Genomic DNA, 14,466 nt, shown 5'->3' with positions numbered 1-14,466 from the left:
CTTGCTTATTTTCTAATGTTCTACACTGCACAATGTCTTCAAGGAGTTAAATAAAGCTTCAAGATTCCCATAACCTACAAAAACCCACCTGAAAAGTGATTCTCTTCCTGGTTGCACGTAGGATTCTTGGAATAATTTAGAATAATCTCCACATTAGAACATCATTGCTTAGCTCATTCTCTAGCAAATGAAAGATTTCCTTCCTAGATGGTACGATTTCAATAAAAATAAAACATCTACCAGTTGAAGTCTAAGAAGGATAAGACTGGAGCCAAGTCAATTTTCACAAGGCCTGCTGAAATGCCTCCACAAGCACACTTCACCTCCATTTCCCCACCCGAAAACCTTACCAGTGAAGTCCCCAAGGCTGCCGGGGGAAGGAGACTAGCAGACTCAGGATTCTGTGCTGTGAATTCATCTACTCACAACTCACTTGCAACTCCAAAATCAAGACTCAGTGCACTTTCTCTCCTTCCCATGCAAGAGCAGAACAGCAGGGAGGTCATGCTGCTCTTCTATATGTGCCTAGCTGAAGCTCAGCAGAGTGATGCCCTGACTTCTTATTCCGGCTCTTACATCAACAACTGTCCTAAATACCGTATACTTGATGCTTTTTATGTCGTGTGTGTGTGTGTGTGTGTGTGTGTGTGTGTGTGTGTGTGTTTTAATTTAGTAATTTTGCTGTTTAAAATGGCTGAGGTTCTAAGCACTGTGCTGAGATGCTCATATGAGCTCCAAGGTAAAAAGAAGCTGTGGTATTCCTTATGAGAAAAAACAAGTATTTGATTTAGGCTCATTTGGGCTTGAGTGATAGGATTGTTGGCTGTGAGTTCAATGTTAGTCAACAGCAAGATGCTCAGCAAATAAAACACTTGTCACTAACCCTGGTAACCTGAGTTCAATCCCTGTAACCCATGTAAAGGTGGAAGATGAGAACCAACTCCTCGAAGTTGTCATCTGATCTCCACACATGAGCCATGGCATGTACATATGCTCATATATATATATATATATATATATATATATATATATATATGCATTCCTCCTCCTTGCCCCCTCTTACTTACACACACACACACACACAAAAGTTAAAATTAGGTTGTCTGTAAGCAGAAACATATAAGAAAAAAACATTGTTGCCGGGCGTTGGTGGCGCACGCCTTTAATCCCAGCACTCGGGAGGCAGAGCCAGGTGGATCTCTGTGAGTTCGAGGCCAGCCTGGGCTACCAAGTGAGTTCCAGGAAAGGCGCAAAGCTACACAGAGAAACCCTGTCTCGGAGAAAAAAAAACAAAAAAACATTGTTATACAAATTTATGTAATATCAGAACACATAATATGTACCAACATCCAACATCATTACACCAATGTTGCTGATGCCAAGTAATGATCAATTGATGGAAATATGACCAAAAACTCTCAGAAAATTAGCCCTATATTTTCCTTATCAATAATGGCTCACTGTTCACTGATTCGGGGTTCACAGAACATAACTACAGCTAAGAATGAGAATGACTACACACTCGGGAAGAAAAAACATCAATAAAAAGTAGTGATGGGTTAACTATGAAGTAAACAAAGGCATGGATGACTCCAGCGTTTCTGAAGTAAAGTACTGTGGGGAAACAAAGCATGGAACTGGAGTGTATTTCATGGGGTGACCAAGATTTTTTCTTTAGATGTGTTAAAGCTGAGATGCCTATGAGATCTCTACATAGATAAACTGTTGGCTTCATGACTCCAGAACTCAAAAAAAAGCCCAAGTGCTGATGGGACTTTGAGAGTCACTGAAGTAATATTCAAAGTCTGGGACTGATGTGTCTGTCACTCAAGGGGAAAAGAATTAGAGAGCAGGGTCCAGGTCCAAGTGCATCAAGGCACTCCTTTACTTCCGCAATAAATAGGGGAGATCATTTAAATTTTATCTAGGTAGTTTGATTTGTTTAGTTTGAAAACACTTTGAGAAAGGAGTTAATTCAGTGGTATATATCTAAAACATGACATGTTCAAATCCCTTGACCTAGTAAACATAATTTGAAGAACAGATCTTAAAATTCAGACAAACTTTAACGTTACAGAGAATTATCCTGAGGAATAATTCATGACGGCAAAGCCAGAAATAATCTTTAACATTTGGGGAATGTTTACTCTGACAATATTAATGATATTTCCTATGATTTCATCTATAGATTCTAATCTTAGAAATTTCAGCCTTTCTAGGGATTTAATAAGTGTCCACTTCTATTTCCTTCAAGCTTAAAACAGCAAAAACAAGACAAAAAACCAAACTAGATTATTCACTTTCATTTACTACAACACAAGCTGCTTCAGGGCAGAGTTTTATTGTTAGGCACAATGCTGTCCACTGGGCACCTAGAACATGGCATGCTGAGTGTGCTTAGCTGACTTCCGTTGAATCTCATGCTTTAATCATGTAAGATTTCTAAGACTATGTTGTCAAATGATGCAGCTTGTCAATCTGGACCATTCCATTGTCTAATAAGCGTTTCTCTCCTCACTTTGAGGTTCCTTCTCCATCAACACAAGCCTGTAATTCCATCACTTGGAAGTAAAGCAGGAGGACCTTGAGATCTAGGCCAGCCTTTGTTACACAGAAAGTTTGAGGCCAGTATAGGCTACATAGAGAGAGGCTGTTTCAAACAAAAACAAAGGCATGCTAAACTTGAAGTGAGTGGTATGGTTTGTTTTTGCACTGGGTTAACTATTCCCACTCAGGCCTGACTTCTATGCCCACCACCTTATCTTTCAAGGAAACCAACATAAATCTGCTTCTACAATTTTAAAATACTCAAGACTTTGGCTGAAACAAAAGTCACTTATATCTGGAGAAGAACCAACATATTTACAAATTCCACTTCATTATTATCTACAAGGGTTGGGAAGTCTCCACTACACAGCCACAACTTGATGATAAAAGGTACCAGTTGGATCTATCTGCTTGGGAGTGACCCTATCCTGCACGGTGGGCTGCCTCGTCTTCCTATGTTGTCTGTACAGCATACTAATAGTCCAGTCAACCCTGAAGAAATGCCATGGGGATGCAGTGAAGTCTCAAATGCAACAGGCAACCTCACGGGCTTGGTAAGTCTTTTCAAAACACATCTCCTTGCTCAAAGTAGGCTCATGGCTTTGCCTCTCCATACTACAGCCCTCCTCCACACCAGCTACTCTACCCTGCTTTACCATCACCACCTCATCTGGCCTGGGTGATGAAGAACATTTATGTTAGGGAAATTAACAATCTAGCACCAATGGTTTTAGCTTAGTTATTTCTTTCTAAGAAAGATTCTAGATCTTTACTGTGTGTTGTCTGGGCCATTCTAACAATGCTGTGAGAAGGAAGGCAGCCTGCATGTCAAGACACGAGCAGGCTGGTGTCAGGTGGACTAAGGCTTAAACTCTGGCTCTACTATGACTGGTCAGAAGGCTTTGAATACATTATTAAATATTGCTAAGCTTCAATTTCCCCTTCCATAAATGGAGAAAATAACAGAGCTCTTAAATGTTAGCTAATAATAATATGTTACTGTGTGAATGATGACTGCCCAGTCTGTTCCAGGGTTCCAGGGCCAAACTGTACCACTGCAGACTTGCTGGCTGTGGAAGGCCCAGGAAGTAACTCCTGCACTTGCTGACCTGCCAGAGGAAACGGGAAGGTGTGTGAGAGGACAGAGACAGCCCCTGCACATTCCTGAGCTTCTCCTGGCCACCAAGGCAGCAGGCTGCCAGTTGTGCTAATGTCAGGTCTCTCCCCCAAACATCTAAGAAAGGCTTCATCAAAATAGCTATCTGATTTTAAATGTGAACCGATTCTTCATTAAGAATGCATTTCTCCAAAACAACGAGTTTCCACTGGAAATGCAACTAGGGCCTACCACAGACTTCACAAGTTAGAAACTCTAGGGGCAGGATCACATGTTTTAACAAGCCCTCTAGGAGCCTGATGGTCCTCCAAAATAGCACCCCACTCAGATATACTTCAGAGAGTTCTGTGACATCCCTTAGACCCTCCCACCTACTAGGATAACAAGGCACAAACATGCCCAAGATGCAGAGAGTCAGAAGAATAAATAGGTAGGCAGAGGGGCCCTGTGGGTAGATAATAAGCAGTTAAAGTGTAGAGGAGAGATGCCGTCAAGGAAGGGAGGCCCCAGGTGCCAGGGGCCAAAACTTAAACAACAGAGTGGCTATCAGATTTACTAGGTCTTCCATGAGGTTTCCCTGGTGGGAGGAGCAAGCTGACTATTGGAGCAACCTTAGCAAGCCATAGGACATGGGTCAGTTTCATGATTCCTGTGCTTTACAAAGCAACCGCAAGTACAACATGGATAGAAGGAGGGAGAGGAGAGAATGAGGAACAGAACAGGAGATGATACAATCAACAGCTGTCATTTGTACAAAAAGAAAATATTTCAGATAGTCTTTGTTTCTCAAGTATTGAAACACAAGGTAACTCCCTACTAGCAATGTAGCTCCCTACTTGTCCCCTTTAGGCAAGACTCAGAGAACCTAGCCACCCCACTCCATGACTGAGGAGTCCCCAGAGTCAAGGTGTGTGCCCACCATAGGCTGAGCATCTGCTGTCTCCCACATCCCCAGGGCTTCAGGGCTCCCTGTCCATAGCTCTCAAGCCTTTCCGGAGTCTGTGGGTGTGTACTCATAGACCTGACAGGCATCCTTGGGACACCTCCGGTCCCAAGAGGAGGTAGGCTGGTTGCAGTTTGGACCCACCAACCAGAAAGACAGAGTGGGCTCTTGTGATGCCTTCTTGCCCCAGGATCTATGTCAGAGTAAGCCCGCCCTTAGTTTGTGCTCTCATTAGTGTTAAAGTCCGTGTCCAGAAGTCACTCAGCAGGATGGAAATTCTTCCAAGCCAGGTCAAAACCAACACCAGTGCAAGAGGACTCACAGGATCCCATGTGGGGTCGTGTTGTTCCCAAAAGCAGTGGCAAATCTCAAGTTTGTGGTCCTGTCAAAGGGCAAGAATGACCCAAAACTGAACCTTAGGAAGGCAAAATTGTTTTAAAAGCTGCTTAAGGCTGAAAAGTGCTTTGAGGTTCTGTGAAACTAATCATGATTGTACTGGTCCTTCGCCTGTGATTTTCTGTTGTTAATATGTAGCGCATAGTGACAAGCTGCAAACTTGTTCATGGAAACATAAGGAATGAGTTCCTAACAGAAAACTGAAAACACTAGCGCTGAGGGCACTGTGGCTTTGCTCTCCTAGGGAAAAGAAAAACACACCCTTTAGGTGTTGGCCTCTGTGTAATACTGCAGGCTTCCCGGCACCCCAGAGACCAGAAGTCAGTAGCTCACCCATAGCCCGGGGACAACAGGATGTGGCTCTGATGAATCCTAGGAACCTAGCTAGACATTGGAACTATGCCTAACAGCCCAGTCCAGTGAAGCTGTCCTCAGCATTCTAGGCTGTTGTGGGCTTCTCTGCATACTGCCATAACTCCACCCCACCCCTCCCCTGGCCTCCCTAGTAAGCATCTACAGCCTCTTCATTGATCTGGACTTTAGGATCCTCATGTGTCAGAGGTGGAACACTAACTCATGAAGACCCTAACAGGTTGTACGATGGTCCAAGAAGGCCGTGCACAATGTAAGGAATCTACAAAAACAGATTCTTAAAAGAATAGAAAAAATGTTTTGCCCAAGCCAGCTAGTCTCCCTGATCTTAGATCACTGTCAGAGGTACAGGAAGGAAGCAAAATAGAACAAAAACTTCTTGAACTTCTGGGCCACACAGCACTGACAGATACTCTCGCTGAATATACTCCTGGGCAACCCAGATGCCAGCCCCAACTCCAGAGTACTCATGCTTCCTTCCACAGTACCCAGCCCCCTGGCAAGCTCTCCCAAGTTCCCTCCCTCCTCCTATTACGTCCAGGCCACTAAAAATTACCTGGTTCAAGTATCATTTTGATACCAGTCCCCTTCTCCACACCATAAAATGTCTCTTGAATTGGAACCCCTTTTAAACCTTTGACAACTGATCCAAAACACTTACTGTCCTCATCTGCTGGTCTATTTTGTGCTTACCACTCCAGCCAAGCAAAAATTACTTTGCAAATGAATCCCATTATACACTCTGCTCATTCACCTTGTTAAGCCAGCACAAGAGCTTTGGCTGTTTCTGTTGTCTTTATAAAGGACTACTTCATTTACCCAACTTCCCTTGAAATAGGCTGAGCCACGAAATTGATCTACATAAATTAATTTTCCTCTCTACCAGAAACTTAACCCTTTATGTGGTCTTAAATCCTTTTCAGAGTAAGTCATGGTATAATCAAATGAAACTTTATTTTGACCATTTTCCTTATGTAATACATTAGAAAGCCTCCCCATCTCAGTAAGCAGAACATAATGAATATCGATTAATCTTTTCCTTATGGCGCAGGTCATACTTAATGAGTAACAGTAATCATTCCAGCCTGTGGCTGCAGATATAAATGATCCATACTGAAGCTGACTCCATGTGTGCATTCTTATATGTCCTTTCACTCTTCCCCTGGCACAGAGTCTCTGAAACTGCCTTCCCATCTCAAGTCCCTGCTATCAGTGTGGACTTTAATGACTGGACACAGGTACATAGAATGTGGAGGCTAAACTCACTGTCTTTCTTCAGAATCCCAGGAATTTGTAACTTCTTTATTTGGCGGGTGTGTGTGTGTGTGTGTGTGTGTGTGTGTGTGTGTGTGTGTGTGTGTGTTTCCACAGCTAGCAACAAAACAGTTTTCCAAATCTTTATAATGTGGTTTTTATAGGCTGCAGGTACAAAGACCACAAAAAATGGACTTCAATAGATGGATGCCAAAGTTCTACACACAACTAGCCTGATGGATTTTGACAAACCCTTGGAAAAGTCACTTTATAACTGAAGAATAATTCACAGTTGAATAAGGAAATATTGGTATGAAAGGAAATGCCCAATTTTCACAAATAAGCCTTTTAAATAAAGATGTGCTATGTGACTGTATAGAGATGTGCTTTTTTCCAGCCCACTTTAGGAAGTGCTTCACAGTGATTTCTCACTGCAGATGGACAGAACCACCAGGGAATGAGGGTGCCCTTGTTCTATTATGTATTAGATGGCATTCTTTCTGTGACAGAGGTTTTTATAATGTCTACACATTAGCACACAGAAAAGAGTTGATCAGTCTTAATTCTCTTTAAACATGACACTTAATTGATCAGAATGTACTACAGCAAAAGTAGTTAGGCAAGAATTGTTAAACCAGAATACTACCTAAATCACTACAAATCTGTTTGGTATCATGTTCACAAATAAATGACACCACAAAGCTAATTTTCAGTTGCGAAGTTTTGATAATTTTTTTTTTGTTCGTTTGGAGAATAATTTCCTTTGCTTCTTTAAGAGCAAAGTCGTTTATCCAAAAATGACCCAGTGGCAATGAGACTGTCCATTATATCTTTGTTCTTTCTACTGGCTCTAGACTGTCAAGAGGGAGGCTACTCTCTGGAAGCTGGCCTTGTAACCACTCTCATAAACACCTGGCTCACTGACTGGTAAAACAGGTATGGCTTTTGCTGACTCAGAATCCATAAAGAATTTGACAAACTGTCCTTTCTAACCCTGGCGAACTAATATTACACTGAATCATAAAGACACTGCGCACTCTTTTCTTCAGTCGAGAACAGTTCAAGTTAGTGATACTTGATGTGCTCTGCATTCTGTCTGTTCTGCAGCAGATAGTTAAGAAAGACCCTAAGAGCTGGAAATAGCAGGTGAAATTCAAAGAAGTGTGTACAGTCGAGCAGAAGATGGCAGCTTGGCTGTGGGGCAGGCATGGTAGCATATATCTTTAATTCCAGTGCTCTGGAGGCAAAGGCAAGTGAATCTCTGAGAGTTTTAAGCTAGCCTGGTCTACTTACTGCATTCCAGGCCAGCCAGGGCTATATAGTGAGACCCTACCTAAGGAAAAAAAAGAATACTAAAGACCCAAGTGAGTACTAGGGCTGCTGTAAAGTGTTGCTTAGATGACATTAAAAAGAACAGTCAATGCTACAGATGTTTATAAAGTTCCTACTAGAGTTAAGGAACTATACAACTATAAGGGGAGACACAAAGGTTCTTGCCCTCCAGAACTTCCCCAGGAAGTAAGAACCCTAAAGTCCCTTTTCATACTAATTAGAATATTCTTAGAGAATTGTATTCAAATTTGATTACCACCGTTTTTCTTAGTGGAGAAAAACTAGAGCATTTACAACAGAGAAGAGATGTTTCGGGGAAAGGAAAGAGTACAGTTATTATCTTCAAGTATAAGAAAGGCTTTGGAGAAAAAAATGAAAGCAGACAGGATTTCTAGTAGGCCTGGGGATCTCTGGACCATCAGATTCATGGACTATTAGAACTAGTTAATGAAGGAGTTGCTAATGCTCTTTCTGACCTCAGCTACCACCGAGAGGAAGATTTTAAGTTGGGGATGGGTCCTTGCTAACGGCAAAGGTTGCCTTTCATTCTTAGGGCTGCCTTCCCAGGAACACAGCTGCAGCCCCTCAAAGTCTGTAATTTTTCACATAGCACCAAAGTGCTCCTATGGAAGAGCCATTCTCTATCTGAACCCATCAGAAGCTTGATGGGAATAGAGACTGGAAAGGTCACAGAAGAGAAGGTGTGTGTGTGTGTGTGTCGGGGGTGGGGGGGTGGGGGGTGGGGGTGGGTTCCTTCCTCCGTGGCCATAAGGGGAATAGAAAGAACGCCACCTAATACATGATCAGACAAGGGCATATTCCCTACCCCGACCCATGACTCTGCTGAAGGCAGGGGGGTAGCTATCAAATTCTCAGAGGCTCCTGCTCCAAGGCTCTATATTCCCCTGTGTAAGGGTACAGCCAGGCTTTTCCCAGAAAGATCTGCTCCCGGGAAAGAACTGCCGAAAGCTGCTGTGTGACTACTCCATCTATGTCCTGCCAGTGAGTACCCACATGACTATCTGGAATACAAGTGAGACAGTGAAGCCAGGAACGAATTCTCCAACAGGCGCACATGGATGGGGCACAACACAGCCTTCAACTCTAAATGTAGAAAACAAAAAGCATCCCAGGAGTGGGTGCACGTGAGAACTGTATCTGCATGGAGGAGGAGACACGATAAAAGTTAAATAGCATCCTATGCAAGAGAGATGCTAATATTCAAGAAATTTCTAAGGAAATCTAATGAGAAGCTTTGAAATTCATACATAATTCTTTTAGTTCAAATAAAGAAAACATTTCAACATAAAAGGGAAGTTGGAGGTCTTCCCTTTATACCATAAGTATGTAAGAACTGTCACACATAAAAATAAAACAAACAAACAAACAAACAACCATTGCATCTGGGTCAGACACACTCCCCAGCGAGTTTGTACACATTTAAATATTTTGACTTTCACTTCCTCTATTCCTGAACTCCCAGAGGTCAGAGGCCAAGTCTTTGTCATTTCTCCAAACACTGAACCTGCCACGAGGGCCCAGGACACAGCCGAGCCTTTGTAAATGTTTGCTCAATGAATGCATGAAAGATGCACCCTGGTCTGCAGAATGAGGGAACAAACAGGGAGTTCAGCACGTAGAGAGTGCAGAACGTACATGAGCCAAATCACAGTCTAAGTCATAATCACCATCACCAACCCCCAAGATTCTCAGTTTCTTTTAAAGAAAAAATAACGATCTTCCTGTACTCTGGGTTTTCAATTTTCTGGGTTTTTTCCCCCCTCCTTCAACAAGGTATTGTCACATGAAATGGAGCTATTATGAGCTTGGGGCTTTCAAGTTCACACTCTATTAGTGGTTACACAAAGTCTGCTAGTATTATTCTGAATCCAGCCTTTGACTGCAACCCCGAGCGGTTGAATCGTCATGCTAAGGCTACCAGAGAGCACTGGCAAAGCATGCATTCAGAGAACAATAAAAAATGCACAAATGTCCTACCCTCTGATCATCACTACTTTGTTCCATACAAACCTCAAAGGTAGATCCTTAACACTGATCTCTATGGGAGAAAGGAAGGAAGAAAGAAAGGAGCATGAAACATAAAATATGAAGAATGTAAGCAGCTATAATTTGCATAAAGCCCCAATTTTCTTTGGTAAGAAAATTCACGTTTAATGCCTAGTGAGGCAAACCCTGGCATGTGGCTGGGTAAGAGCCTTTCCTCTAAGAACCAGTAAGCAACCATAGGGAATTCCTTACCCAGCCTGCCGCCTTATATAGGAGTGAGTGGGTCTTTGCTAAGGGCAAAGGTTGTCTTTCATTCTTAGGGCTGCCTTCCCAGGAACACAGCTGCAGCCCCTTAAAGTCGTCTTAGTATTTGTTTGCACATTTTTAACGTAGCGCCAAAGTGCTGCTACGGAAGAGCCATTCTCTACCTGAAACCATCAGAAGCTTGATGGGAATAGAGACTGGAAAGGTCACAGAGGAGTTTTTTTTTTAAAAAAAAAAAAAAAAAAAGGTTCTTTCTTCCATGGCTATGGGGGGTTTATTGTGGCTGGTTCCCAAACTAGAAAAGGAATAGCAGGAGATTAATAATTGAAACTGAAATGTTGCTATTACTGGTGTTCTCAACTATTTGTAGGTTACACTTTCCCTGGGGTTGTCATGCCTATAAGCAACTCAGAAGACAGGGATTTAGCACTTACTGAGAAAATGCAGGACTCTACTGAACACCAGGTTCTAATGGCATCCTCACACAATCCAACACAGGCTGAAAGTCCTGATACCAAGGTCATAAGCTAGATCCAAACTCTGGTGTCTCTGATGTGAGTGTCCTGCCCTCCTGTCCAGTGTCAAGAATAAAACCAATGAGTTTTGCTTCACTATTCAAATGTAACAACAAGGAAAACAATAGCTATCCTTACTAACTTTAAAAAATATAAAATATAAACACAGGCAAGGATACTATAGACGATACATCATAAAATTCTTTTGAGGGAAGATGATTCAGCTTGGTGACCAGTGTCTTCGGGTCCATGTGATGAGGGATTTCAGCATGCCAGGGTGTACAAGCCTGACTGTGAAAGGTTCCTTGGCTTCCTCCACAAGACAACTCAGGCAAGTGAGACATAGTTAACTTGGAATTCAGGTTCCTCTAATTGGGAACCCATAGTTATGGACCCCTGTGGTTGACCTTTGCACTGCATAATGAAAAGGCCTTGGTAAGCAAGTTGATGGAGAAATATAATCACAAGGCAAATGTTTAACCTTCTAAAGAAAATACCCCCCCTTTTTTACAAGAAGTTTAACTTGATCACTATCAAGTCACTGAACACTAATGTGCTATTTATAAATATATTCCTTAAGAAAGCCTTAGAAGACTGATTACACTTTGCCACTTATTAATTTATATTAACAAATATGCTTTGTTTCAAAAGCAGCATGCCTATCTAAATTTCTACATTCCAGCCTTCACTCAGTATTCCAGTCACACTCCATTTGAGAAATTCCAGCTAGAAAGTCTCATGTATCATTAGACCTCTGAGAAGAATCATGTGGAACTATTAGGAGGCGAAATCCCTCTTCTTGGAGAAGTCTGCAGGAAAAGCCCTGCTCATTTAAGACACAACACACACACACACACACACACACACACACACACACACAGTCCCTGGGTTCTGGTTGAGATATGATAAAAATCAGGTTCACTGAATCCACAGATTGTCACTGCAGGTCAAGGGAGAGGTCACTGTAGTCTTGGACACACACACACTGTGAGTGACTGTAGGTCCTCAAAGCGTAGTCCTTGACTATGGAGGTCATTGATCTGTCTCACAGCATGCCTAACAGTCTCTCTCAAAAAGACCAGGCCTGAGCTAGGTGATTCTAGGCTGATAGATAAGCAGTGCTGAGCAAGACTAGGAAAATAATTATGAAGATGTACAGAGATGCTCCCATAGAAGAAAAGGCTACAAACAAAAGAACAGTTAAGAGAACCCACAGACAAGATTCAAGAAAACCAGGGTTGAAAGGGTGACAAATTAGGTCGCCTGGGATAGAGGAGGGTTAAAAAATAAAACTGTGAGCTGAGACCCCTGAGATCCACAGTCCTACACTGTAACACCTTACACACCTGTAATTCTTTACCTGACATAATCACTAAAAGAACAAAGTCATAGGACCAACCATGCTAGGCCTTCCTTAGCCCCAGGGAGGGTAGCCTACATTTCCCATGGGTTCCAAATGAAACCAGCATGATAAATGCAGTCCCCAAGGTGGCTTTGTACAAAGTTGATAAAATACACCCCAACCCACCTACTCAGGCCCCTGGAAGAGGAAAAGCAGCCCTCTATTACAGTTGTGAATTCAATGCCAAGTTCCTTCTAAACCGCTCACCCCGAGTGTCCAGCAGAGGGAGTCTCAAGGAGGTACTTAATAAAGAGAAAACTGTTTCATTTTAACTCTCTAGACAGTGGGAGCTTTGACTGCAGCCCCCTCCCCTAGAACAGATGAACAATGAATGCCGGACAGGGCTCTCCTACGTGTTCACATACCCACTGGCATGTTTCTGTTCTCTGGGGTGGAGTGATCAGAAATTTTGTTTTGTTTTGTGGAACGGTTAAATGGACCTTGTGTTCTTCAGAATCAAAGAGGAAAGCCCCTGGAATAACATTTCTCTGTTGCTTTCTAAACAGCCCCTTTGTTTCTAAGAGACTCTGGAAAAAAATATTTACAGTCCATAGGTTATTTACAGCCTCATTATTCAGAGCCGGACTGGTAACTTTATTCCGTGCAGAAACCTAATTCATTTGGAGCCCTGGAACTAATAACAGATTTTCTTTTCAGATAAGTTGTTTTTTTTTTTTTTTAAATCAGCCTCTCCTAACAGAGATAAAACTGTTAATGAGATCCCTGTTTCACTGGGCCCCACAGTTCCCCGGGTTTATAGGATTACAATCTCCCCTCGCCCCTCCTCTTGGTTCCTGGCAAACCCGGTTCCCTCTCATTTGCGATTTCATCCACAGAATATCTGAACAAAACCGAAAGAAAGCCAGATGGACCCACGCTAAAAGTATGTAAAAGGCTGCTATTTCAATGATTTCACGAGAGAAACATTTTCCCGACGAAATAACTGAAAAATCGGGCACCCTTGGGTTGAAAAAGCCCCCGTACTACAAGTACACAAAAACACATAAAAGTGTAAAAACTTAGTTGGTTTGGGTTTGATTTTTTCGCTGCAAGCTGACGGAACTGACTGAAGAGAACCGAAAAGAGTGTGCGAGGCAGCTAGCTGTATGGCCTTACCTTTTCTTTCTTATGAAGACAGTCGAATGGGAAAAATCCGCCAACGCCAGGTGAAGGTGCACAGCACAGATCTACCCAGGCCGAGCCAGAAAAGCTCCTTTCGCGCCCCCACCCCACCCCGGCCAAACTACCTTCTCCCTTCCGCACGCTAATTGCGGGGCGATTTTGAGCCCATTTCATTGTTCTGCCTGGGTCTGAAATGGACTTTTCATCTCTACCCTCTCTCACCGCTGGGCCCCTTACAATCGGATTCCACAGCCACCACCACTACCACCACCACCACCACCACCACCACCACCCCCCAAAAAAATCGGAGGCTCGGAAAGAATAAAGGAGTGTGGGGTGGGAGTGGAGATGTTTGGAAAAGGGATCAGAGAGGACGGACAAGTAGAAAGGAGATCCTTCAAAGGTAATGGGGGAGGATCGCATCACCTTCATTGATCACAAATAAACAGAAAGCAGTCACGGATCCGTCTTTCCCACACGCCGCCCCCATTTCTTTTCTTTGGGCAGCAGCCCACCCGGCACACACCCCCCAAGCCGCCTTCTCTGCCCTGGAAATAAGATCCTGCTCCAGGCCGGCTCCGGTCCCGTCTGGGCCCGGGATGGGGGGCAGCGGGGAGGGTCACGAGCCCCCCGCGGCCAGGGCCCAGGGCTGCGGCCGGGGGCTGCCGGGCGAGGGGCCGCGGGCAGAACAAAGCTGCGGGGGCCGCGGCCGGCCGAGCGAGCAGGGGATCGCGGGCCGGGCGCCCCTTACCTTCGTACACGGGGGCCATCGGAGCCGGGGTGTCCGCGGTTCATGGCAACGGAGAAGGGAACGCGGCGCGCGAGCTCGGCCCCCTCAGCCTCAGTGGGAATCTGCCATCTTGAGCCTGTGTCTCCGCTCTCGGCTCAGCCCAGGCCGCCAGCGCCCGCATCACCGCCTCACTTGGCCGGCGCCGGGGGAGGGGGCCGGGCGGGCGCGTCGCCGCCACCGCCGCCGCCGCCGCCGTGGCCGCGGCCCGGGCCCTGCGCGGGGGGCTCGGCCGGCCCGGGGCGGCTAAGGCGCCGAGACCGAGGGCCGGGCGGGTCCGCGAGGGCGGGAGCCGGGGCGGGCTGCGGCGGCCAGGGCCCGGGCCGGAGCTCAGCTCCGCATGGCTGTGAGGCGGGGGCGCCGGCAAAAGTTGCCCGTGAGGAGCAGGGGGAGGGGGCGGGGGCGGGG

General features: G+C 44.6%; 1 protein-coding gene across 7 annotated transcripts in view; it reads right to left on the bottom strand.

Annotated features, from left to right (window-relative positions):
- Hipk2 (homeodomain interacting protein kinase 2) overlaps window positions 1–14,243 on the bottom strand; it is a 180,809-nt gene extending 166,566 nt beyond the window's left edge. For 4 of the 7 annotated variants that reach the window (XM_042273075.2, XM_042273074.2, XM_042273076.2 and 1 more), the window contains exon 1: window positions 14,023–14,187. In XM_042273075.2, coding sequence (XP_042129009.1) covers window positions 14,023–14,041 — 19 coding nt within the window. In that variant the 5' untranslated portion in view covers window positions 14,042–14,187. Of the gene's footprint in view, window positions 1–14,022 lie in introns of all 7 variants that reach the window. The other 3 variants (XM_006990416.3, XM_076566460.1, XM_006990411.3) reach the window with 3 other exon arrangements.
- Between the last annotated feature and the right edge of the window lie 223 nt (window positions 14,244–14,466).

Source organism: Peromyscus maniculatus, chromosome 3 (genome assembly GCF_049852395.1).
Source record: "Peromyscus maniculatus bairdii isolate BWxNUB_F1_BW_parent chromosome 3, HU_Pman_BW_mat_3.1, whole genome shotgun sequence".
NCBI lineage: Eukaryota > Metazoa > Chordata > Mammalia > Rodentia > Cricetidae > Peromyscus > Peromyscus maniculatus.
Note: the sequence above shows the minus strand (reverse complement) of the source record. Positions and strands in the feature narration are given on the sequence as shown.